At 47.9% G+C, this 24,948-nt stretch overlaps 4 protein-coding genes across 13 annotated transcripts; 1 reads left to right on the top strand and 3 right to left on the bottom strand.

The window, feature by feature from the left end:
• Positions 1-187: 187 nt before the first annotated feature.
• On the top strand, positions 188-4,515 carry tchp (trichoplein, keratin filament binding). 2 transcript variants are annotated; one of them, XM_067231423.1, is made up of 13 exons: positions 188-316; positions 569-763; positions 893-1,103; positions 1,595-1,651; positions 1,926-1,994; positions 2,333-2,506; positions 2,751-2,863; positions 2,955-3,021; positions 3,139-3,311; positions 3,416-3,497; positions 3,632-3,817; positions 3,933-4,076; positions 4,239-4,515. In XM_067231423.1, exons 2-13 carry the CDS (start codon positions 573-575, stop codon positions 4,269-4,271), a joined length of 1,500 nt encoding a protein of 499 aa, XP_067087524.1. In that variant the 5' UTR covers positions 188-316; positions 569-572; the 3' UTR covers positions 4,272-4,515. The 2 variants fall into 2 exon arrangements, with proteins under 2 accessions (XP_067087524.1, XP_067087522.1); XM_067231421.1 differs by having other exon boundaries at positions 226-490.
• A 101-nt stretch (positions 4,516-4,616) lies between these two features.
• Positions 4,617-19,494, bottom strand: git2a (G protein-coupled receptor kinase interacting ArfGAP 2a). 9 transcript variants are annotated; one of them, XM_067231031.1, is made up of 20 exons: positions 19,077-19,494; positions 16,649-16,782; positions 16,114-16,226; positions 15,723-15,828; positions 15,540-15,626; positions 15,297-15,427; positions 15,104-15,198; positions 14,909-14,954; positions 14,346-14,397; positions 14,177-14,249; positions 13,940-14,037; positions 13,693-13,804; positions 13,442-13,584; positions 13,013-13,162; positions 10,846-11,094; positions 9,880-9,969; positions 8,010-8,092; positions 7,689-7,883; positions 6,482-6,545; positions 4,617-6,162 (listed from the first exon to the last, which is right to left on the bottom strand). In XM_067231031.1, the coding sequence occupies exons 1-20, from the start codon at positions 19,126-19,128 to the stop codon at positions 5,950-5,952; spliced, it is 2,286 nt and encodes a 761-aa protein (XP_067087132.1). In that variant the 5' UTR covers positions 19,129-19,494; the 3' UTR covers positions 4,617-5,949. The 9 variants fall into 9 exon arrangements, with proteins under 9 accessions (XP_067087132.1, XP_067087133.1, XP_067087141.1 ...); XM_067231032.1 differs by having other exon boundaries at positions 7,689-7,880; XM_067231040.1 differs by lacking the exon at positions 9,880-9,969 and adding an exon at positions 7,134-7,268 and having other exon boundaries at positions 7,689-7,880.
• A 387-nt stretch (positions 19,495-19,881) lies between these two features.
• edf1 (endothelial differentiation-related factor 1) lies at positions 19,882-22,149 on the bottom strand. Its single transcript, XM_067231210.1, has 5 exons — positions 21,876-22,149; positions 21,459-21,510; positions 21,103-21,263; positions 20,525-20,618; positions 19,882-20,393 (listed from the first exon to the last, which is right to left on the bottom strand). Exons 1-5 carry the CDS (start codon positions 21,951-21,953, stop codon positions 20,332-20,334), a joined length of 447 nt encoding a protein of 148 aa, XP_067087311.1. The 5' UTR covers positions 21,954-22,149; the 3' UTR covers positions 19,882-20,331.
• Positions 22,150-22,682: 533 nt separating this feature from the next.
• plpp7a (phospholipid phosphatase 7a (inactive)) lies at positions 22,683-24,808 on the bottom strand. The gene is made up of 2 exons (XM_067231392.1): positions 24,231-24,808; positions 22,683-23,832 (listed from the first exon to the last, which is right to left on the bottom strand). The coding sequence occupies exons 1-2, from the start codon at positions 24,691-24,693 to the stop codon at positions 23,444-23,446; spliced, it is 852 nt and encodes a 283-aa protein (XP_067087493.1). The 5' UTR covers positions 24,694-24,808; the 3' UTR covers positions 22,683-23,443.
• Between the last annotated feature and the right edge of the window lie 140 nt (positions 24,809-24,948).

Here is a 24,948-nt window from a genome sequence, read left to right as displayed (position 1 = left end):
TGTTTACATTCAATATGGATTCTTATTCTGTTTATGAAAGACAATACACCTAGTAGCCTATGCCAGAAGTGTAACATTACGGTTCTGGCACTATCCGCACAGCTCTAATAATACGAGATGTTTGAATCACATGCCTTTTTTTTCCACTAGCGACGTGAAGTTTTGTTTGACCCTATGGACGCCCCGTAGCGTATCTAGGAACTGTTACTATGAGAAACCAGAGGATGGAAAGAAATGCCAGGATTTGAAGCCGTTTGTTAACTAGCTAGGCTAGCTTTGTCAGCAGAACTTGCATTATCTTTGAGAACATTAAACGGTAAACGTTAAAGCAATCTTTATGGCAAAATATCGATACACGACAAGCATTGGTGTGCAACCAATATAGCTAGCCTGGCTCTCTAGGTTACTACTGTATCAGGTAGAATAAGTGCTTAGCTACTGTAACTACTGTACTGTGCTGCCCTGTACGTACTCTTAGCATCCAAAAAACGTAAGTGTCTTGATGACAGTAGTCAGTGTTATTTGAATGTGTGATCGGGTCCATTCATAAGTTCTACGTTGAATTTAGATCAATGGCTCTACCTACGCTATCATCCCGGTGGCCGAGTCGAGCACGTTCACTGGAAAGACAGCTGGTGCGGCAGCGGGAACAGGAGGCCCGTTGTCGACAGCAGTGGGAACTGCATTCGCAGTATTTCAGAGAGCAGAACGTTCGCAGCAGTAAACAAGCCGAGTGGAGCTCTCGTCAATGTTACCAGCAGAGGTAAGCAGTTTTATTTATCTTGGTACTCCGTTTCAGACGACCCCTGATCTGAATAGGTTTACGAGCATTTACCCGTGGCTGAGGCACTATCGGTAGAGAATATCAAGTGTATATCCGTTCTCCGCCCAGCATGTCGGCGTACCATCGAGACAGACTGAAAGAGGAGAAGAGGTCGAGCCTGGAGAGGCGCAGGGAACGTCTGAAGGTCCTGCTGCAGGATGAGACCGACCAGCTCGAGGAAGAGCTTCGGAAGATGGTCCCCGACACGAGCGCCTTGGCGAGGCTGCTGGTGGAGAAGACGGAAGACCTCCGCACGGCTCGAGAGGAACGAAGAAAGAGAGTAATGAAGCCTATGAAGAATCAATGCAATTCATTAATCTTCAGTTTACTTGAACATAGTGGAGTCAGGTGGCTGAGCGGTGAGGGAGTCGGGCTAGTAATCCGAAGGTCGCTAGTTCGATTCCCGGTCATGCCAACTGACGTTGTGTCCTTGGGCAAGACACTTCACCCTACTTGCCTCGGGGGAATGTCCCTGTACTTACTGTAAGTCGCTCTGGATAAGAGCGTCTGCTAAATGACTAAATGTAAATGTACATTTTATTCATTTAGTAGGCGCTTCTAATCAAAGCAACATAAATATAGTGCATACAGAAAGTAGAGCAGAAAACCAAGGATCAGAAGTGCCCAGTCCTAACTGTATTTCGGTTGTCTGGTCAAGGAACGGCCTGTATTTACCAGGCACAGTGCAAAATGACCACACTCTCCGTAAAGCAAAGGCATGCATGCATATAGGCCTGGCTGACCTTTCTGTTGTGTTGGATCTCTGCACAGCTTGCACAACAGCTGCTGAAAGAGCACTGGAAGAAGAACAACTCTGAACTGAGGAAGGTTAGTAGACCATCAATCTAGCTATGGTGTGTTGGTGTGTGTTGACCAAGTTTGCCCAGAGAGTTGGACACTGAGACTATCGAGTTCTTTTATTTTTTGTCACGGGCACTCGATCTGGAAACTAATAGGACTTGATATGCTGTTGTTTCGTGGGCTTCTGTGAACCTGACTCCCAGCTAGACTTCAGAGCCTAAAATATTCGGGTATCCCTTCCGTTTGGGTCAGGTTAATCCTTGTTGTTGTCTCTCCTTTGTCTCAACTCCTGGTTTTACAGGTCGAGTCAGAATTACACAAAGATCATGTGGTGAGCCGCTGGCAGGAACAGACGAGTGAGAAGCTTCAGGTGGGTAACTGTGCCAGGGCTGCCTGTATCACTTATCTGTCCGAGACGGTCTACAGTGAGTAAACTTTACCTTGGGACCAAGCTTTAATTCCAGCGGTCATGAGTATTTAAACAGCGTCCATTTATCTGTGTCCGTGTGTACAGGATCATGTCTGTGAATTAGGCTCTGTTTGGGTTAAACCGGAGCTCAAACTGGATCTCGTTACAACATATGTTAGTAAGAGTTGATCCAGATAAGCTCATCTCTACTTTCGAAGCAGACTAGTTGCTATGGCGTCAGCCTCAGACAAGTCGCACTGTTCTAATGCGAGACCGGTCGTCTGTTTCAAACCCCGTAGCAAGAGGCCACGGAGCAGGAGGAGAAGAGGCGCTTCGAGAACGAGTACGAGCGGACGCGCCGAGAGGCCCTGGAGAGGATGAGGCAGGAGGAGGAGCGGAGGAGGGCGGAGGAGCGGGAGAGGGCGGAGGAGCTCCGGAGACAGATGGAGGAACTGAAGCTGAGAGAGGAGGAGGTAAACAGGGGGGGGGGGCGCCGCAGGAACACGAGGAGGCACCCGATTGCTCTGCGTCAATAGAGTACCCTCTGTGAAAATAGAGGAGTGATGTCGCCATGCAGGAATTTGATATGATGCCAGTTACATGACGAGATTTCCATTTCGACACCGTGGCAAAACGGCACAGAGAAAACGACCTTGACCTGAAAAATAAATCCATAATGAGGTTTTAAAATGAGTGGTGGGTGGTGTTTTTCGGCAGGCCAGCCGCCTCAAGAAGGAGCACGAGGCTCTACTGTCTCAGAGCTGGGAGCTGGAGAGGCTGGAGCAGGAGAGGAAGAGGGTGGAGGAATGCCGGAAGAAAACTGAAATGGGGTAAGGGGGGGGGGGGGAACGTCCAGAAGAGTGCACGAGATGACGACTACGTCTACAAGCCTGGGTTCTCACGGGTGGTGTTCTCCTTCAGGCGTTTCCTGGTCCGCCAGTACCGTGCCCAGCTGAAGAAGAGGGCCCAGCAGGTGCAGGAGGAACTGGTACGTTCTCTAGGCTCACGGTTCCCCTGAATGGGCAGGTAGCTCGGCGGTGGAACATCTGCAGATTGAGAGACCGTAAGTGCGTCCCTGAATGCACTGCCGGTGTTTGTCCACCAGGAGGCGGACCGCAGGATCCTGGCGACCCTGCTGGAGGGGGAGCAGGACGACCACCGGCAGGAGAGCGCCCGGAGGGAGAGGGCCGTGGCCGACGCCGCCTGGATGAAGCACGTCATCGAGGAGCAGCTGGTGCTGGAGAGGCAGAGGGAGGCCGAGTTTGATGTCCTGTACAGGTCAGTCTGCGCTCACCACAGGCCTGACTGTGTGTGTGTACATGCTTCAGCTCCGGGCCCTTCACACGTTCATGAGGCCGTGTGTGTGTGTGCGTGTGCTGCAGGGAGGAGGCCCAGCGCGTGTGGGAGAAGAGGGAGGCGGAGTGGGAGAAGGAGAGCAGAGCCCGGGAGCGCCTCATGCAGGAGGTGAGTCAGCCTGCTCCACCGTTTACACACACACATGCCGTGTATGTAGAAACATCCGGAAAGGCGCCCGTCCTTCCCTGAGGTGCCAGCAGCAGGCAGTAGAGAGCCCTGTGTGGTGCGTGTGCCCCTCGCAGGTCCTGGCGGGCAGGCAGCAGCAGCTGGAGCAGAAGGTGCAGCAGAACCGGGAGGACCAGGAGGAGACCCTGAGGAGGCGCGAGGAGCTCATCCAGGAGCTGGAGCTGGAGAGGAGGAGCGAGCGGCGGGGGAGGGAGGTGGAGGAGGGCCTCCGGACCGCCCGCATGCAGGAGATCGACGCACAGGTGGGCCCGCTTCCACAAACACTGCTCATAACGCCTTGTGTGTGAGTGTGTCCCAATCGTCTTGTACTGGTGAGCGTCAGGCTGATTGGGGGGGGGGGTGCGTGGGGTTCTGCAGGTGGAGGAGAGGCGCCGGGACCAGTGGGAGGAGCGGAGCAGGAGGGAGCAAGAGGAGGAGGAGGGGAGGAGGGCCCAGGAGCTCCAGGAGGAGGAGCTGAGGCTGGAGACTCAGAGAATGGCCCAGCAGGGATACCAAGACAAGGTAACCAGGGACGATGGCCTTCTGGACCCAGGCTGAGAGGGGCAACTCTGCAGAGTATTGTTGTGTTAGATATGAATAATAAAAGCACGTTTAGGCCACGAGCTGTTCAGTATCAACAGGTGTTCCTCTGCCTCACCCTATCAATGTTTTTTTATTCGGTAGGTTCGGAGCAGACCTCGATCCGCCTGGACTTAAGAGTGTGCAAGTTCAAATGACGTTGCTAATGGTAACAATCATCACGTTTCTACATGTAATCAGTCAAAACTAAATCTTAGCCACTTCTGCTTTTAAGTGGAAACTCCAACTTTACAACTTGTATGTCAACTTCCTTAAGTTGATAATGTTGCTCGACTATGTCTGTTTCAATATGGGTGATGGTTAAATGTGAATGGATTTTTTTTATTTTATTCTTTTGTAATGTGTTCATAATTAAATGATTTTAAACCCAGCCACCTTTTTAACTGTGTTCTGTCCTTTTACGGTTCCTAGCACTACACACAAAAACAATAGCACACAGCCAAAAAGGACAAGGCACATTGATGAGATTATAATTATAAATTAAGTTTATTTAGAAAATAAAATGTTTTGTTTTGAATACCCCTGCAGTTATAAACTTCTGCATGTCTGGAACTCAGAGAAGTACAGAGGGGTACAGGAAGGGCAGTTTCCTTGATCACATTTCAAGTTAGACACCGAGCTCAGAACCTGTCCTGATAACCTTCAGCTTGCACATTTACACAGGAGCTATCGACTTCAGAACCCTCCGATGAGATGCACATCAAAAACAAACCAAGCAGCGACAGACATGAAACACGGGGGGTCAAAGAATTGTTAGCTGTGGGATATCTAGCTGTTGTCACAGTACCTACATTGCTACAGCACACACAACTAAGCATGTGCAGTGCTGTCTAGCATCTGACTGAAGAGAAAAAAAAAAAAAAGAAGCACATTACAGTTATTTAACACAAGCACAACATTTTGCTGGTGAAGAGCATAATTAAGCCCAGGAACAAGTGCTTTGATGCATTGACTACCAGATTAAATAGACATAGTTAGCTGCACTAAGTGCATATTAAATGGAAGCAATCACACTTGGATAGGGAAAACCCATTGTCATTGCAGGGATACAAAGTGCATAAACAGGGTTTAATGTTAGCTGTTAAACCTCCCATTAGTCTTCTCCCGATTGGAAATGTACCCCCTTTAAAATACTGAACCATCAAACGCTTGCAGTGTTGTTGGTATATACAGAGTTCTAGTTCTTTCCTACAGCTGTGACAACATAGTGCTGGTGACTCCTGATATGGGTTTATGGCTTATTTCCAGCGTTGCCTCTGTGCTACCTCGCTTAGGGGGCCGTGTAAACACTTCACCCCGGCGTGTGGAACACTATGTTTGGACGTGGACCGCAATAGCATCAAACTGGAGGCTGTTTAGAAGATGAAGGGTACACAGTGGACGTAAATGGATGGCTTCCTGGTTAGCAAGGAAGACAAGATCTTTCCTAGAATCTAACAGGAGCGATTGGATTAGAAATCAGCGGATTACTCCTCAACAATGGTCTGTGCTGTAAACTTGATCATTCAGCTTCTATTAGGCTGAGCTTTCCCAGGCTAATCTATCCTTAAAACGCCCAACATCTAACATGACCTCAATCAGGCGTTGACCAATACTGGCTTTGAGCTAACCATTGCAAACACTTAAACATTTTGTACATTTATCTTTAAATAAAAAATAATAACACATGCAAAAAATCACAAATACTGATGGAAAAAAACAAAACAATTCATAAGATGCATAAAAAACACGAGCTAAAATAATACAACAAATCAGAGATGTTTGATGACCTGCATGGTGGTGATGATGATGGCTGTCAGTTGTTGTTCTCCTTGGTTGTTATGGTGACGAGCTGCTTGGCTGCCTTGGCGATGTCGTAGGCACACTGGATGACCTGCTGGGTGACCAGCTGCATGTCGGGCGCCAGGCCGGCGTCCGGGGGCGTGGCCTTCCTACACTCGCTCTGCAGGCGCTGGGCGCTGGAGGTGAGCAGGCGCAGAGAGCCCCTCACCATGTCTGAACGAGGCCTCTGGAGGGGACCCAACAGAGAGAGAGAGAGAGACACATACACAGAGAGAGAGACACAGAGAGAGAAAGAGACACAGAGAGAGAGAGAGATACACACACACACAGAGAGAGAGAGACACACACACAGACAGAGATACAGGCATACAGACACACAGAGAGAGAGAGAGAGAGAGAGACACACACACACACAGAGAGACACACACAGAGAGAGAGACGTGGTGATTAATACGGGAGACTGACAGCATCACCACCCTCCCTGCTAGTTGAATCTGAGGCTGTAATGGAACTGAATTCATAAAATGCCCTTCCTGTACCCTTACCTTGGGAAAGAGGGTCGCCATCTCTGTTACAGCCACATGGATTCTTTCTGAGCAGGGTAGAAAGCTGTTGAAAGAATAGAAAGGTCAATAAGAGATTAGCCTTCAAAATGTTAAACAGTAAAACAATTAAATAATAATAATAATTTGTTACACCCATGACATGCTGTTACATTAACAGTCTGGGCAAAGCAAACTAGCACACAATTCAAACTCGCCCTCAAACTGCAGAACGCTGGTTAGCATTCACAGGGTTACAGGACGCTACGACACACAGCACTCCGGTACGGAAGAGACAGCACTCACCCTTCAGGGCTGGGTGGAAGAGCAATCAAGAACAATAAAACTAAACCATTCGTTTTAAGATCCCTAAAACTAAAGGGAAGCCAACAGTTTTTCCTTCTTCGAAGACGAGAGAGATTCAAGTAGCTACTACAATCACCTCACTGATTAACACGCAGAAGACAACTTTAGAATTAGTGAGAATGGCGTTAGTCAACAGGCAAAGTAGTCCACACGCCACAGCAAGAAAGTCAGTGAGGAGGTGAGGGGGGAGGCATAAAACAGAGAGAGAGGGAGAGACACAGAGACAGAGGGAGACAGACAGAGAGAGACACACACTGTGCCTGGGAGGCAGGAACAGAGGCCAGAGTACCAGGTGGAGGGGTCAGGGGGCCGGAGGCCAGGGGCCAGCAGGGGGGAGGGGGGCTTGTCCGCCCAGGGCACCAGGGTGCTGAAGCAGCCCAGGCTGTGCCTGAGCCTGCGCACACCCTCGCGCTCACACGGTCTGCTCCCGGGGGCCCCAGAACCACACACCAGGGGGGAGGAGGGGAAGGAGGGGGAGGAGGTAAGACGTGACCGGACAGAGACACAGACACAGAAAGAGGAAATGTAGGGAGATGAATTAAATACTGAGAAACAGAACTGGTGAAAAGCTGAACTCAAATACCCCATGAAGAACAGTGACGAGGAACCCAAAAATTATGTGATCGACAAGGAAGTAGAAATCATGAATATGCCAAAAAGGAGAAGCAGGATTTTGATGTCGAACAAAACAAAAGGTGACAGCAGCTGCTTCCCAGGAGCCGGCAGCGTGGGGTCCGGCCCCGCGTGGGAGCCGGCAGCTTGGGGTCCGGCCCATGTGGCGTCCGGCCCCGCGTGGGAGCCGGCAGCGTGGGGTCCGGCCCCGCGTGGCGTCCGAGCCCCTCACCTGTCGTGCTTGTTCTCCTGGGCGGCGCGCAGCAGCTCCTGGATGTTCTTGGTGATCTGCTCCGTCTTGCGGATGACGTCCTCCGTGCTGGGCAGGCTGGGGTCAGGCTCCGCCTCCAGGTCGTCCAGCTCCGGGATGGAGCTGCCCTCGCCCAGCCAGCCGCTGCTCCTCAGCCTGCCCCTCCTGAACACGCTGCTGGGAGAACACAGGGCAGCCTTCGGCTCAGCGCCATAACGCAGATGAATGAAACACGAGGAAAACTCGATTGGCGTTTAGGTGTTGGTGTCGGTCATGGTGTGTGTGTTGGGGATAAGGTCCTACCCTGAGTCCTCCATTTCCGTGTCGTTGGTGGCGTTGTCATAGTCACTGTCAGGCATGCTGGTCTGTTTCTCCATCCTGGAGGCCTGAGGCGAGAGGGAGAGGGTCACACATGTTGCTAGGAGACGGAGCGTCCTGACGACGCTGACAACGTAAACAGGAAGAGGATATGCTGCTGCAATCATTTCAATGCAAAGTGTACACATAAAAATAGATTTCAAATGTGTTTGAATCGTGTTTTGATAGTCAAATGAAAGTAATGTGTTTTTACACATTTTTTTTTAACCAAAACATAAGACAATGAATGCAGATAACTACTTTGCATGAAACCAGCCAAGAGCAAAGAAGCACATATGGAACTCAATGTGAAGTCTCATAAACGTGATGGCCAGGGTTAGTAGAAAGGGGTTATCCGGGTTCAAAATATCACTTTTCCACTCAATGTGCCTTTTGGCTAATAAATAACTATTCCACATGGCTTTGTAAGTAAATTTCAAATGTTTTAACACATTATACAGTATTATACACAATCCAATCAGGGACATTTAATAGCTAACAAACACCCTGACAGACGGGCTGTTCTTGCAGACTGGTGGAAGGTGCACGACAACAATTAATCTCCTGAGAGTGGAGATTGGACATATGGACGGCATTAGAAACGAACAGTAAACAGTGGTGGAGAATGGTCTGAGGTGTTTGAGAACTGAGGGGGAGGGGGGGGATAACGGAAGAAAAAAAAAATCTCGGAGGAAAGAGCTTGCTCAGAATTGCTTCAGAACCACAACTTAATCACTTCACCCTGGTTCTGGTCCAAGTTAATAACTTTTGGACCAATAGTGAACAAACTAAAGAAATTAAGTCGAGGTTCGGAAGAATTTAGAAAGATTTAACGACGACAGTCCAAGCATAGCAGTTCCTTACAGTTGATTGGCATGAAATAAATATGAAAGGACATGTAAACATCGAGCTCCAGTCACGCATTCAGACCTTGCAATTATACTTTGTTTTACCACTAAAGGAGTGAAAACTGATTTGGAGAGTTGGTTTACAGTTATGATTTCATGCAAATCCCTACGCCTTGCAGAGGCCCTGCACGGGGAACTACTTTTTGCAGGACACAGCAGACAGACAGCCAGAGGAAAGGTAGGGACCAGCCACGTACAGTCAAAATACATACCCTTCAGTCTCACTATCAGCCCACAAGAGACCAAACATAATCCTCTTCCTGTCCACTGAGCAAGATGCCACACCCCCACGCAAAGCCAACCTATCACAGTTCAGCAGCTGGATGAACAACATGACCCTTTTTCTTTCCCCGCCGAGTCTAACAGCCCGAGTACAAACCAGTCCCTTCGACGAGGAAGTCGGGATAACCGGAAAGGGCCGGTGTTAACGGAGGTGGTGAGAGCATGCTGGAGCGGCCGAGGCCGTGGGGGGGGGGGGGGGGGGGGGGGGGGGTTAGAGGTCAGGAACGAGGCTCGTTTGAGGTTCTCCAAATACTGGCTCCACAGGTGAAGTGACGGTGTAACTGTCTGGTGTCTGAGCTACGCGAGGGGCAGAGGTCCGAGGAGACTGAAACAGACCGTCTGGGAGGGAAGGAAAACAGAGGAGCGTGTGGTGCGACCGGCGAGGTTTCTGCTCTGTGGGGGGTGCTGTGGAGTCACGGAGAACTCCACAGCACTGGGCTGGAAGCATGATGGAGAGGAGGAGGAGGGAGGCCTGGGTGGAGGGGTAGCTCATGCAGAGGGCCAGGTGGGGAGCAGGAAGAGGAGGGTGGAGGTGTAGGAGGAGGAAGAGGAGACAGCAAAAGGCAAGGGGCTCTCGGCGCTGGCTGATTCCCGCGAGGCACGGACCAAGTGAGGAGGTACTTAACCCTTTGAGCACTTTCGTCCGGCGACCAAGACAGGGTGGATGGGAAGGAGGGGAGGGATGAGGAGGAAGTAACCAAAGCGGCCCTTCCCGTCTAGAAAAGGGTTCAGATCAAATGTTTTCAATAGATATGTGAAAATGTTTGATTTAACCTAGTTAGCGCTCCCAAAAACAGTCACCATTGGTTGATAACAATTCTTGAGAGCACTTGAAGAAAACAATAACTACTGTGAAAAAGGGAAAATATTATTTTAAAAAGTGTGATTGACAAGATAATGACAAAGTCCAAAGGCTTTAAATAACACCACATATTTCGATGTTCTGCCTATGCCTCCTTTGGATCATTTAGTAGATACCATACCTGCTGGAATTTCAATACAGGCGTGCAGTAAACTGAATCTTTAACTTTTGAAAAATGACAAAACAATGGAGTTAAACACATTTATAAAAACACCAAACACCATGAAGGACAGAGAACAGATTCGAATCATAAATGATGCTGTTAGTTTGTCACAGAGACAGAAAACGAACACTGAAAAACCATTTGTATGGGTTGTTTAATGCGTATTTGAAATGACACATACAAACCTTTAAAATACTTTATATCAGAACAATGGTGGAAAGAAATGCCTATAAATCTACCTGAACAGAAAAAGTAGTCATGGTAACACCGGTAAAACTCCAGTAACGAATGAAGGCGTTCAGATACTGTATGAGACTAGCTGTGGGACTCTCACGTCTGGCATTGTCCGGGCGGATCACTACCTCCCAGCTACGAGATAACCCTACGCCAACTTCATCCAACAAACCCGTAGCGAGAGAATGAGGGGAGGGGCAAAAAAGGGGGAAGGAAGGTTGCAGACAGACAGGATGTGGAAGGAGGGGGGTGAGAGAGACAGAGAGACGTGGAGGACAAGACTGGGGAGGAGGGTGAGGAAGTGGCAGAGGCAGGGTTGCAGGTCTTACTTACATGAGGAGGGAAAGGTTGCAGGGTGGGGATGCCCTCCTCTGGGTACGGGGTCCCCCCCTTGGGGAGGCACGGCTTCAGACCGGAGCCAGTCTCATACATAGACATGGGCCGGCTGGACCGTGCAGCCTGCCGCCGTTTCAGGGCTGAGGGGCTGGAGGGGTCGGGGTGGCTGGACGAGCCGGGGACCTGATACATACTGGCTGGGCCCTGTCGCCTCAGAGAGGTATTCTCGCTTTGCAGAGACTGCAGCTGGAAGACACGGGTCGGCAGGACTGAGAGGAACTTCCTGGACACGCTGGCTCTCCTGGCCTGCTCTGGCCTACAGCTGACCACTCTCACGCTAAACCTCCATTAAAGCCTAATAGTTACCTCACGAGTTTAGTATTTGATGCATTTGTATTGTACCACGTATAAGCTACATAAAGCTGAATATCCTTAAGTCTCTGTTTCCATCCTGTTATGTAAAAGATTGCATATTATTGATATGGTATGTGTTACAGTTAATAATCAAGGCCCAATCTCTCGTGTTACTCATGCTAGGTTTCGGAAGACTCAAATCAATCACAAAGGGTCGAAGCAGGGTGTCAAAGCAAGCAGAAAGAGCAGCGGCAGGCAGGCACCCCCCCCCCCCTACCCGAGGTGGCAAGGGAGCCTCCAGGACAAGCAGACCCTGCAGAACTGTGGAAGAATATGCCCAAGCAGAGACAGAGTTCAGAAACCAGGAATCCCATCTGGGATCTTGAAAAGACCTCGTACCATCGCAGAGAAATGCGTTCGGTTTCGGATGAGACTGTTATTCAGCCACACTGGGGTGGGTGGGGGGGGGGGGGGTCAATGGTGCTTTTCAGTAAGAGAAGGAGGGGGGTCAGGGAAAGTTGTAAATGACTTCAGCCGTGACTTCTAAACAATGCCAGTCCACACAGCTGAATCTCAGTGCACATGTTGACCACTAAGGATCTCCAGTGAGACATGTTCACCCCGTTCTTCACTATGGAGACCAGCGCTCAGTCCACACCAGGCAGCCTGGGCTGACTCACAGTCGTCTCTATCAGTCCTTGGGAAACACAAGTCTAACCTCGCTGTCTAGCAGAGCATGTGAACAGAGCTTTCGACCCTGCGGCAGGGTCGCTCATCACATCAACAGATGACATCAGCATTCCAACACAATGGCTGTTTTGAAGGGGGTTGGAACAGAAGTGAATAGGGATATAGTCACTTTTCACTTTTGAAGTAAAAAAATACAATAAAAATCATAATCACTTGTCTAAATCCTTAAAACACACACTTTTGAAGGTAGAATTTAAGTGATCGTCATGACAGCTTTCTCGTCAAATGAAGAGGAGGTTGTACACAGTGGATCTGATCTCTTGCAGGGACGTGCTGTTCTACATTAGAAGGAGAATATCTGTGGTACAAGGTTATCTAATATCTGTGGAACTAGGTTATCTTTTCACCAGAGCAGTTGGACCTTTACAGATATCAGGCAAAAAACACATCTGTTATCATCCGTAAGAGAAAGTTGTGTTATCTCACATAATCAAGAAGGTCTGGATTAGATGACATTGGATTAGATGACAGTTACATTATTATTCCACCGGTACACATACAGTAGTTTAAAATGTTGTCTTAAAACAGTGGAGTTAGTCACTTAGTCAAATTACTAACTGAGGAAAGGCAATCGTGCATGCTGGTTATTCTTGACATGTCTGTTAGTACTATCATGTGAGATAAAACGGCTTTTACTGCAACGAAGAAAAAGAAAAAAAAATGTTTAATACATATTTCCAAAAGACTATAAAGCCACCTTGGAAAATTACAACATGCTGGCCAACATTTAGCAGTAAAAAGACAGGCAGTCTGGTGTCCAGCAGGCCTGGTCTGAGACCCAGGCCAGAGACAGCCTGGCCCACCAGAGGGGCTGGGAGGGGGGAGACTGTGGAGGCGGAGGAGTGGAGGTGGGGGAGGAGAGGTGGGGGAAGGGACCAAAGCTCGCCTGACGGCTGTGCACCCATAAAATCTAATCAAATCAAACTTTATTTATATAGTGCATTTCATACCAGGAGGCAACACAATGTGCTTCACAGTGGGGTAAAAGGGGTTGGGGATAAGTCCAGCCCTAGTCCAGCCCTCGGCCTTAGTGATCTGATTGGTGCAGCTCTGAGGGTACCTTTTTCTGCATGAGTCTGAGTTCATCGCTCAGGTTGTTGTTGACTTTCAGCAGCTGTTGGATCTTGGCCTCAGAGGCAGACAGGGCGTTCTTCACGTCCAGGAACTCCTGCACCGTGATGGGCCCGTCCGACAGGTCCGAGTCCAGGCTCTGGGAGGGCCAGGGAGGGGGAGGAGAGGAGAGGGGAGGGGAGGGGAGAGGGAAGGGCCAGGGAGGACGAGAGGAGGAGAGGAGAGGGGAGAGGGAAGAGAGGGGAAGGCCAGGGAGGGGGAGGAGAGGACAAGAGGAAAAGAGGAAAGAGAGGGGAGGAATAGGGGGAAGGTTAGCGTTGTGGAGAGGCACATTAATGTATTAAATGCTTGTATTTAGCAGCCCCACACAACGCCGTTTTCAAACATGAATGGAACGCCCAGGCGGAGCGGGCGGCACCTTGGTGCGGTCTCCCTTGCAGGAGGAGGGATCCTGGTCCGTGTCCTCGTCCGAGGCCACGCTGTCATAGTCGGGCTGGTCGTTGTCCTGACTCTCGCTGACGTGCCGGCTGCCCACGCTCTTCAGGATCAGCTCCACGTTATCTGACAATGACAGAGCAGGCCCACGTGACAAACAGCCGTTCCTGTTGAAGGCCCCGGCCTCCAGATTGTCATCTGAAGCTGGAGGAGATGGGGTCATCCCATACCCACCTTTGGGACTCGTGATAGAATTCCCCTGCTGTCTACGTTTTGCATCGCTCAGTATATCGATGACAAGAGTCGCAAACTCGTGCGCGTTGAATCTCGCAAGTTTTTGTCGTCCCTGGAAGAGAATAGGAATGATTAGCTAAGCACCATCCCTTTACAAGAGAGGCTGAGGTGAGGCTAACAAGTGAGGCTGAGGTGAGGCTAACAAGTGAGGCTGACATGGAGTGAGGCTGGGGTGAGGCTAGCTTGCCTGATTTCGTGTCGACGAGTATTCCGGGTTCACAGGAAGGAAAGGCACCACTGTGGTCTCCGTCACCAGGGTGCTGTGGTTCTGCGTCGCTAACCAAACTGAACACAACAGACACGCACGTCATTACACGTCTGGCTTGCCATCGCAGCAACAACGCACCTCAACTCCAAACCATGAAAAGGACAGCGATTTTGAAAGCTGCGGAGGGAACGCGCGCCACCGACATCGACGTCTCACCTGCGTCCGTCTCTCTCCGGTCCACCTCGTCGTACACATCCATCGCCAGCTCCTCGAACAAATGATTACTGAGCTACAATGGAGAGACAGTCCTGTGTGAGGGGGCCATGGTGGAATTCATCCGAACTGATCGAAACCCTCAAAACATCAGATCTCACTCAGGACTCACCGACTGGAGCTTCTTCTTGGCTGCCTTTGCGAGTTCAGACAGATCTAAACTGCTGGACACGGAAGACAAATGTATAGACGTTTAATTTCTGATCTACGGAACTGGAGCCGATTTTAAACCTGATGAGATGGAATACTTAGGTTTACGTTGGTTGAGGGTCAGTTCTATTGGCGTATGTGAAGCCCTCTGTGACATTGATTGTAAAAAGGGGCTATACAAATACATTTTTATTTAATTTGATTTGACTACTTACATGTTCCTTATCCATTAAAAGAAAGCATTGAAAAAAAAAGACAACAGGCTTAATTCGGGGTCCATTATAAGTACATGGCTTTTAAACCAGGAGTGTAGGATTTAAAACTAAGACTTGGGTCAGATTGTATTTTAACTGCAACAATTACAGTGCAATTGTCTCGGGGGATCTGTGCATTTCCTTGCACGAGGGAACCCAAGAACGTGCCGGAACAGGCCTGCCAGCTCCTCCCTCTCCTCTAACTACAGGATACACTCACCGACAGGGTCGGGGGTCATCTGGAATGAAGCCATTATGTGTGTTACCTTACCTGTCTGCCATCTGGGGAATTATGAAGTGTTGGCCACATCTATGATCTGAAAGAAGACATAGACACCCATTGCTTCTAATAATACCTCGTAATGAAGGACAGGTGTGATAATGTTGCGAGGTGTGTGTGAAGTGTGCGTTAAGTGCTTGCGACATGTGTGTGTGATCAAATATGAGACATTGATTTCTCTCTCACCAGGTTTCCTCCCACACAGATAGAAAGCCAGACGGTCGGTCAACTCGTACTGGATCTCCACCAGCCTCTCTGCCAAGTCCTGGTGCCCAGCTTGCCTGCGGAGAAAGGATCCGCCAATCAAACAATGTCACAGCTAGCCAGGGTGGCGAAAAAGAATATTTGGCCTTCAGTTGGTGATCGATGACAGACTGACCTTGCATAGTCGATGGGGGTCTTTCCGCTCGTATCTGGGGCCCCGGGATCGGCCCCGTACACCGTCAGCAGCTCCGCCTGAGACACCTGGCCCGCCTTGGCAGCCACATGCAGCGGCGTGTTCCCTTTCTCCTGCAGGAAAAGTAAACAGCGCAGTGTAAAAGTCTCCCTGTGAAAAATCCACACCAGGAAAGAAGGGGGGCGGGGGGAGGAAGGGAGAAAAGAAAGGAATGGTGAATCTTACGGGGTGAAAGAAGTTAGCCTGGGCTCCCAGAGAGAGTAACCTCAAACATGTCTCCAGATTACCTGTGCGGACACTCGAGTGAAGTTGCTATAAAAAAAAAGAAAGACATCAAAACAAGGTGTTAGTGAAATGTTCTGTACCATTCTGAGAAGTGTTGTTCATCACCCCGACTTCTTTTCAGACCTTGCTTAGGTCCTTAGCTGTAAAACTGTCATCATCTCGACAGGGCATCCGGTGAACAAAAGCCAACATTTGATATTTGGCTTTGATGAACTCCGTTTTGTTTGGGCTGTAAAATGACAAGAACAGAGGAGCTTAAAAGACCATCACACACACACACACACACACACACTCAAGAGAGAGCCTGGGGCCCCACTGCCATTACGAACAAGTTTCAACTATCACTTCCTGTCATAGCAAATCCACCATACTCCATGAGGCGAATTAGCTTCGAACATATCTGTACATTCAAGCTGACACTCGAGCTGCAGTAAAAGGCCATTCTGTTCAATCATCTCTCCTATATTTGCGAGCAACAACACCGCCATGCTTCAGACACTGAGGGGTGACTCACTGCACTTTGTCCTGGGGGTTGGCTTTGCGTTTCCCGCTCATGACAGACGCGGGGTCCAGGAGAGAGTGCTCCCATATCGAGTTGGCCCCATTGTTGTATAATGTCTGAACCATCTGTGTAGCAGAGGACACACATGAAGAATAACTGTGTAGGAACAAAACAATGCAACAGACGTGAAATAACACTTATTTTATGTTTTTTAAAGACGCTAATTCTCAGAGAGATGCTGTCATCTACACTCAACCAGCCAGCTCATCGCCAGAGTGCCAATGCTCTATATTGAGAGCAGATGAGGTTGAAAGCTCCATGAGACATTAAGCAGAGCTGTGACTACACTTGATAGCGAGCCAGGATAATGATCTCATCTCTACATGTCTCCAGGCATGGCAGGGAGCCAGTGGCTCATAAAGAGAGCTCTCCACGACCCTCTGTATCTGGAGGAGAGGAACCAGGATCTGAGGACCCACAGTGGGGACGGGGGGGGGACAGGGGGGCGCCGTGGCCCCCGTGACACGCTGCCTAGAGAGAGGCTCACCTGGAGCTGGGTGGGCGGCCATGTGGTGTGCGTCAGGTGACGGACTTGGGAGCTGTGCCTGCCCAGACTCCGATGGACGCTGCAGCACTCGTCGCAGACCAACACGCCCCTGTTCACCGACGCCCAGCGAGGCTCTGGGAGGGGTGGGGGGTGGGATCAAAAAAAGAAGGTACAATAGTAAGTATTTAAACAGCTCATAACTGTCATTCTTATTTGAGTTATACATCGCTGTCAGCTTTTATCTCCACACAGCTAAACCAGACTTCAAGCTTTGGGTCGACCGATCTGTTTGTTTAACAAGCTGTAACAAGGTTCCTTGGTTTATAACACCTTCCGTGTGACTGTTTTGTTCCATTGCTTAGGACCATTATTCAAATATTTGGCATGCTGGCTTTGGCAGACCACTTCACTTTTCAGTTGGCTACAGACTCAAGCCTCAGACCTACCATTCTGGTGGCTTTACACTTCCACCTGACAGAAATCCCAGACTTACCCTTGCCTGAAGTCTATCTGAAACTCAGCCAAGCTCAGATTACTGCAGATAATGGGGACAGTAGGCTGGTCCATCAGGGCTAAAGTTACCTGATCAGTGAACACATTAATGACTGTACATAAGCAGTCTACTTGGCCTGCTTTGCAGTAGACGTTTATTTTTTTTAATTTATTTTTTTATATAGGACATTATAGATATAGGTCAGTTTGTGGTAGAGTGTACGTATGTGGTAGAGTGGTGCATAATTTTATTCTCTGAGTCTTCTGACCTTCAGTGGTATTGAGATTTAGGTTAGCGGTGCACAAAGCGCAAATGGGAAGTTCAACCACACATTTCCATATATGGGTAGCGTTAAAAACGACCTGCTCAACAAACAAAAAAAATCTCATCCTTTTTCAGCTGAGCGAGAGAGCAATTTCCTCTTTCACAAACTAGCCTCGAAATAATTGCAGCGTGAAGGCTTGTGCCCAACATGCATAAGCAGAGCAGGACACTAATGCATACCCTGGTAAAGGTAGTTTTCAAGGGCCCTTGGGGTAGCATACAATAGTCAAAGGAGCTGGGTTGAGATAATGACAGATGCACCAAACAATCTAACTGACAGTCACAGACACCACCAAAGAGAGGGTTGGGCTATTGTGAAAACGGAGGCAGGCTCCTTGGAGGAAACAGAGGCTGGCAGGAGAGAAAAACTGAAGTTAGCATCGAAAGCCAACACAGTGGCTGCTACTCTGGGGAAAACGTACGTTCATAAGAATGAAAGGCCACACGAACAGATGACGACAGCACCGGGCTGATTTGGCGCTGGAGTGGCAGCAGGCAGGAGGCAGGGCTACCAGGAACAGCTGAGGTGTGGGTTAAACAGCTGTAGGGCCTCTCGCGTGGGGCACCTGGCCCTAAGCTTTCTGTCTCTGCCTTCCTGTCCACACAGGGCTGGGGCCTGCCGACAAGTCTGCTCACTCCTCAACAAATGTAAGTGCGGCTAAATTAAAACGACGCCTGCGACTGCTAAAAATATGCAGAGACTCAAGTACAACAACTGGTAATAGGAGGAACCTGGAGGGGCATACCAGGACAGCTGGTGGAGGGGCTTTGACTAATGAGTCCGGTGGTCAGTGACTGGCTTAAGGCTTGGGGTCTTGATGATTTAAACTACTGGTAAGGTTTGTAGTATCATTCTTAGTGAAGAGCTATACTTAGAGCATGGGCCTAGGTCACTGACTCACATAGCCTCCTACCACTGGTTTTGTGATGCGGGGAAAGTCAAAACAAAAGCTTTTTAGAATACAATAGCAAAAAAAATCAGTCTCTGCATCCTCAATTCATGCAACATCCTGTTTTTCTTCCTGTATTCACTGGACAGCATCAAGTCATTCTTCTCTAAAAGATGCAAAGCACCCAAAACAATCCTTAACTGATTCATTCAACTCCTAGACTGATAGAAATATAAAAACACTGTATATAGAATGGTCGTATAGGCCTATGTGACCTGATTACATCAGTAATAAAACTATGACATTGGCATGTCTAGATTCAAGATTCGAGATTCTGTAAGTGAAAACAGTGACACATTATTAGACCTGCAACACCTCATCTGACTAGTCCAAACATTTATAGAGGTTTTTGTAATGTGACTTTGAGATATTACATTCGATCTGTAAGAATGACTGGAAGTCATGCATGCCATTCAGACAATTACCTCACTGGTGCATACTGACGCAAATTAAGACAACAAGCCTACTTATAAATCAGTTAGACCATATGTATGTTACGGGCTGATCCGCTAGCTCGCAGAGTTGACATGATCTGCTTTAACTGCTGCTGCATAGTAGTGAATTGTTGTAACGTTAGAATTACTATACTAACTGGCCCGCCTCGGTGATTTGAGTTGACAGCATCATTTCATGCCATGATGACCCAGTAACACAGACTTACCTGGAACACTGCAGTCCGCGCAAACCTCACTATTCCTGAGACGTTTAGACATCCTCTTTGCCGAGAAAATGCCGTTAATGTCACGGAAACTGATCACCAGTTTAAAAAGTGACGACTCAACTTAACTCCTCCGGTTTAGCTAAATCTCTAATCACAGTAGCCAGATATCTATGCTGGAGAGCCACTCATTTCGATGGCTTTGAAAGGATGTGGCTAGTTAGCTAGCCTAGCTGCTGATAGCTCAACATCACAATGTGACAAATAGATAAAAATGTAACCAGCTGGATTGGATGATAGCTACGTTCGATAGCTGACAGCTTACGCGTACGGTTTGAGATTGTCCGTTCGGAAACTCCAGCTAGGTGAAATAGCCAAGCCCAAACAAGCCCGACAACCGTATGAACGCGAATGCACCACGGACATATTCACGTTTTGCATTCGGGCGGGGACGTACCATCGGTGACGTTTGCAGCGAAGGCGGAGGGTGCTAAAAAGCAGGCCTTTTTTAAGAATTGCCTTCGAACTAGACAGCGACATCTATCGCTCTGTCTGAAACTTTAAGTCCAAATTGTACTGGTTAGTTGTTCGCATTGGTGTCATTCAGTTTGTCGTTGCCATGAGCGTCAATCGTTCCTAGTCGTAAACCGTTTTCAGTGAGGGTTAGGCAATGTCCTTGCCATCCACCTTGTATCGATGTCAAGTGTACTAGATCTACATGTTATGTTTGTATATGTGCTTGGATTCAATGGATTGATACATATGTTCATTTGAAAGGGTTGTTTGTGAAATAATTCAAAAGAAGCCATTGTTTCACATGCCACCTTTTTGTGGTCCCTTGACTTTAGTGAGTGAAAAATCATAACAGTCGAGGAAAGCGTTATTACAGCAATTTTCTAGTCATATCAGGTTGTAAGCAAATAAATCATAGCCGTAAATGTAGTCCATTACTAAGGCCTACACCCACATTTGGTGATAGTTACATGTTTTATCATTCGTTTTAGAGCACTCTGTAAATGTTTAACTAATCTTCATTGTAGCATTGCCAGTCATAAGCTGAAAGCCCAAAGAAAAACAGCCGCACAATTTATATCCTGAATTCATCTGTCCAGTAAATCTGACGTTTATCATGTCATCACAGGGTGACTCCTGATCTTGCATGGAAAAGACAGGCTGCCTAGCTGAATCCAGAAGTCGTGATGCGCATGCCCCCAGAAAGGTAAACAGCCAGACTAGAAGCTTCTTCCGGTATGTTATGTCACTTCTTCTGCGGCAGCGGGTCCATTGGTTTGCCAATGTCTCTCCCTCGTAGCTTTAACCCTAGAAACAGCACGGACAACTCCAACAATTAGCTCCAGGCCATGGCAACACCCATCATAAAATGTAATTAACCTTCAGTATCATAACCAACAAACGTGTGTTTAAGTCACCTCATGGCCTGCTACACTCACCTATTGCTCTTTCGATTTTGCCCATGACCTGGTTGTTAGGGATGGCCTTCCCGCACTCGTAGTCCGCAATGACCTGTGGCTTCTCGTTGATTTTCTGAGACGACAACCGCAGCGAATTTAGAAACATTCATACATCATCCAAACCAGTTATGCTGAGCAAAAACGAATGAAAGACACATTTCCGATTAGTATTTGAAACTATTCTGTTTGGTGAGTGAGGAAGGGGTGTGGCCTGAGAAGTGTGCCACAAGCCACAGGGTAAGCCTCATGGTCTGAACAGGTGAACATTTTAGGTGGTAGGTCAGGTGTGTGTAAGTGTGTGTGTAAGTGTGTGTGTGTAAGTGTGTGTGTAAGTGTGTGTGTAGGTGTGTGTGTGTAGGTGTGTGTGTAGGTGTGTGTGTGTAGGTGTGTGTGTGTAGGTGTGTGTGTGTAGGTGTGTGTGTGTGTAGGTGTGTGTGTGTGTAGGTGTGTGTGTGTAGGTGTGTGTGTGTAGGTGTGTGTGTGTAGGTGTGTGTGTGTAGGTGTGTGTGTGTAGGTGTGTGTGTGTAGGTGTGTGTGTAGGTGTGTGTTCGACTCACAGTGGCCAGGTCCTTCTGCGTTAGGCCCTTGTTCTGTCGTCCCTGCTGGATCACCTTGCCCACCTCCAGGGGAACCCTCTGGTGCTGCAGCTCCTCCGTCTCGCGGTCTAGCTTGGCTGTGTTCTTGGTGATGACATGCTGCTTGTTCTGCCCTGCAGCCCCTGTTAAGAAAAAAAAAACACAGGGAATTAAGCTGTCGTAACAGGAAGCCATTGACATTATCAACATACGGATTGGATTTATCTGAAACGCCTGTGGGAAGCGAGTTTGCCATGGAATAATTTCCTTATGCACATTTCCATACCTTTACCCTGTAACTTTTAACAAAGCCAGGGCCGAGTTAGTGGGATTCTTACATTTCTTTGATGTTTCTAGTTCTTCTCCGCGTCTCTGGGCTGCTGCGACAGCCTATAAAACAAAGCAGCCTGTTCGTATCCAAAAGCAAGGGCTTTTTGGCTAGCTAGCCCCATCGATGCAATTTACTTACCCCCCAATGACATCTACTACTGCATCAATGGGGCCCTACCCAAACACACGCATACCAGTATGGGTGTAAACCACAAGCTCAATATTGTTAGCTTTTAGCTAACGTTAGCCAACAGTTAGCTAGATAGCACGTTGACAACATTCGACACCCTAGTTAAAACGTGAAATTAAAAGGTAGCTAGCAATAAAACGTAATATGGTGTGCTCAGCTGGTAAGTGGTATTGGCTGCCAATTGTGGTAACTTGCCTAAAATAGCTCAGCCTGTTAGCATGTCCAGCTAGCCTACCTGCTTGGACTTCGATTGCGCAGCAGTTGGTCCTTTCTTCCTCAGCACGGTCACGGTGTCCCAGTCACTTTCTGCCATTTTGAACCTATCTTAAGTAGTAATAACTGATGAAACGTAAAACGGTTCGACCGATACAAATACGATCCCAGCTTTTAGTTGGAGCTGAAGTGTGCTTGGAACCAGCTAAAGAAACGTGGTGTGGGGTTGGAAATGGAGCTACCGTAATTGCTTGCAACCGTATTTACACCAGTACCTTCAACTTGTCGTCATCGCTGTTTCCGGAAATGGCGTGCGCACCAGAACAGTTTTGTGCAGTTATTTTTTAAACTGCTTCAATTATACGATTGTATCGTTTATAATTTTAAAATAATATTTTGAGGTTTATTTTGTAATTGGGTGTAAACATGTACGAGGCCTGTCACTCAATATCTGATCCGTCCCACCTACCCGATTTGTAAAACATTTCGGCTTTCTACTCCAAGCAGTGTTTGATTTTATTTAATTCCAGCAAGTTAATAGGCTATATATTATTAAGACAAAATACAGTATATTGTTTACGGTGAAATGACCAATGCTGTGAAGGGACGCTTTTGTTATAGCTACCTGTAGGTGGCGATGCACAGTCATGCGCCTATATCGCCTCAAGGCACATTTTCATATGCTGGAATCTGTTCGACCAATGTTCATCATAAAAATTATAATAATATAAATAATAAATCGATTCAACCTTGGGCTGAGGCAGGATAATTACAAGTTTGAAGCACATTTATTTTACACAACCATATGTTTAATACTTGGAGAGTTCAGTTAAGGCTGGAAAATAGATTTTTATTCCATTGTTGTACAAAACCATGCACGCAGCTTCTTAACTTGATAGAACATGCATACTCTGTCCTGGCTTGGTTCATAACAGTCATAAACTCGTCTTATTTGATCTCTTTCTTTACCTCCCTCATATGTGTTCAACTCCAGTCTCTGTTTTATTACTACATTTGCCAGTATATATTTTACATGTGAATATAAGAACAGTTTATGAAATAAATATAAACTTTGTAGACTAACAACAATTTTATAGCTGGTACAAAACCCCAATTCTTTAAGACCGAGACATTGAACATATAAAATATCAGACATTTAGAATACAGATAATCATGTAAAAGTCTAAAACAAAATCCCTGATAGATTAAGGTTGGGTTCCAATCAGTCTGATCATTCCTGACTGTCATACCATTAACATGCCAATACTCTTATACTTGAACAACAGAAATATTAAACAAAGAATATTTGTAAAAAGATGAGAAGAAGATGTCTATTATATATTGCATACTGTTTGGAGAGAAAGGTTGCTGAAGCTGAAAATAACCTATTTATAACTAGTGATGGATGAATAACTGTAAATATTTGAATTCTTTACTGTGAGAGGAAGGACGGGCAGAGCAAGGGTACATACTGTTTCAACCATCTCATGTATTTGATCCAGTTGTCTTTGTTGATATTAGATCAGAGCTGATTGGCTGGGAGGTAAGAGGCTGGAAGATGGCTGGCAGGAGGGAGATGGGCGGGCGTGCCTACAGCAGTGGGCTCCAGCTAAGCGTTCCCATGGCGATAAGAGTCTGGCAGGTGGAGGAGGGCAACCAGACCATCTCCACCAAGGTGTAGTGAAGGTACCCCAGTGCGAAGCCGCAGCCCACGTCTGACAGGTGGTGGCGGCCGAGGATGATCCGGGACACGCCCACCAGGAAGGCCCAGAGAATCAGCAGGACGCGCAGCGGAAACGCCAGCACCAGATGGGCCAATAGGAACTTGACCAGCATGGAAGCGCGGCTGGCATGTGCCGCGGGGAACGAATACACGTCCATCGCCATGTAGTCGAAGAAGCTGGGCGCCATCTCCCAGGGACCCTTGCGCTTGACCAGTTTCTGCATCCCAGCAACAGTCATAACATCCAGCAGGAGGGCTGAGGTGGAGACAGAGAAGGGTGAACTATGGTCCTGAAACCCAACCCTGTAACACCCTAACCCAAGCCTCCACTGACACACTGGGAGAACATGTTTGGTCAATGAGAGCATATGCAACTTTGACAAGAGTTTGAGTTTCAAAATTCAACGTCTGTTCAAAACTCAACCTGCTTGATTTAGAAGAAACACTTGCAGAAACAACAATTTACCACGCCCAGAAGAATAAAATAGAAATGTTATTCAATACTCAAGGGATAGGAACTGCAGCCTATTAATATGCCTGGAGTTAGTGAGCCAAAGCGAACTGCAGAGGGAATATGAAGCATGCAACTTCTCTACTGTTGGACAGTTAACATATACACAAGACACAAGAGACGGGATCGGATTATTAACGTACCAAGTAGAAGATTGACCAGAACCTCTTGTCCAGCCAACGTGTTACTCCTGTAAAGACAAATGAGGGTGCCAAAAACCCATGGTATCCCGTGGCCGGTAAATGCGAGCAGTTTGACCATGGAGCGCATGCTGCCCCACGAGGATGTGGTATACGCACAGACCCCTAGGCTTTTGGACATGCAGATGTCAATGGCGAGGAGAGAGCTCATAGCAATCCCCCCAAACGATGGGTTGAGCTGCATACAGTCTTCCTCTGGTAGTTCCTTCCGGTCTTTGGTGCCTTCCACCGGTTCCTGCTGCACGCCCTCCGGCTGATTTGGGCACGAATGTCGCCTGGCAGCCCCAGGACGCCTTGTACTCCCCCGGGCCTCAGGTCCCCCTCGGAGGGGCTGGTTTAACGACAGAAACTCCGGTCTGTTTAGGACATTATTCCTGTCTCTCATTCGAGCTCGATTAACAGGCATCTCGGTTCTCCCGCCTGAAGTCCGGATATCCAGACAGTCAACAGACCGTTCCTTTCTAAGGTGGTAGCGGGCCACAAATAAGGCGGTTATGCTTGAGTTCTGCAGTGATATCAAGTGTTGCTCCAAAGCTTCCAACTCGGTTTCCGCTATAAATAGACCCACTGCCCTTCTTATGTGCGCCTTCACGTGGCCCCTCAGTTTAACTGTTATCCGACTCAGCCTAAATTATGACCAATAATTTACATCATAAAAGTA

The sequence above is a fragment of the Osmerus mordax genome, chromosome 28, assembly GCF_038355195.1.
Source record: "Osmerus mordax isolate fOsmMor3 chromosome 28, fOsmMor3.pri, whole genome shotgun sequence".
In the NCBI taxonomy this organism is placed as follows: Eukaryota; Metazoa; Chordata; class Actinopteri; order Osmeriformes; family Osmeridae; genus Osmerus; species Osmerus mordax.
The sequence above is the reverse complement of the archived record's forward strand: the minus strand, read 5'-3'. Positions and strand labels throughout refer to the sequence as shown.

Bases quoted from the DNA above. Each gene is read 5' to 3' on its own strand.
- tchp (XM_067231423.1), top strand. From the start codon at position 573: ATGGCTCTACCTACGCTATCATCCCGGTGGCCGAGTCGAGCACGTTCA. The intron at 3,498-3,631 runs GTGAGTCAGCCT...TGCCCCTCGCAG, and splicing joins GGGAGCGCCTCATGCAGGAG to GTCCTGGCGGGCAGGCAGCA. The intron at 4,077-4,238 runs GTAACCAGGGAC...TTTATTCGGTAG, and splicing joins AGCAGGGATACCAAGACAAG to GTTCGGAGCAGACCTCGATC.
- git2a (XM_067231040.1), bottom strand. From the start codon at position 19,128: ATGTCTAAACGTCTCAGGAATAGTGAGGTTTGCGCGGACTGCAGTGTT. The intron at 13,163-13,441 runs GTGCCGCCCGCT...TGGCCCTCCCAG, and splicing joins GCAAGGGAGACCGCACCAAG to AGCCTGGACTCGGACCTGTC. The intron at 8,093-10,845 runs GTAAGTAAGACC...CTCTCGCCTCAG, and splicing joins TGCAACCTTTCCCTCCTCAT to GCCTCCAGGATGGAGAAACA.
- plpp7a (XM_067231392.1), bottom strand. From the start codon at position 24,693: ATGCCTGTTAATCGAGCTCGAATGAGAGACAGGAATAATGTCCTAAAC. The intron at 23,833-24,230 runs GTACGTTAATAA...TCTCCACCTCAG, and splicing joins TCTGGTCAATCTTCTACTTG to CCCTCCTGCTGGATGTTATG.
- edf1 (XM_067231210.1), bottom strand. From the start codon at position 21,953: ATGGCAGAAAGTGACTGGGACACCGTGACCGTGCTGAGGAAGAAAGGA. The intron at 21,264-21,458 runs GTAAGAATCCCA...TTTTCTTAACAG, and splicing joins ACTAGAAACATCAAAGAAAT to GGGCTGCAGGGCAGAACAAG. The intron at 20,619-21,102 runs GTGAGTCGAACA...TTGTCGTCTCAG, and splicing joins CGCAGAAGGACCTGGCCACT to AAAATCAACGAGAAGCCACA.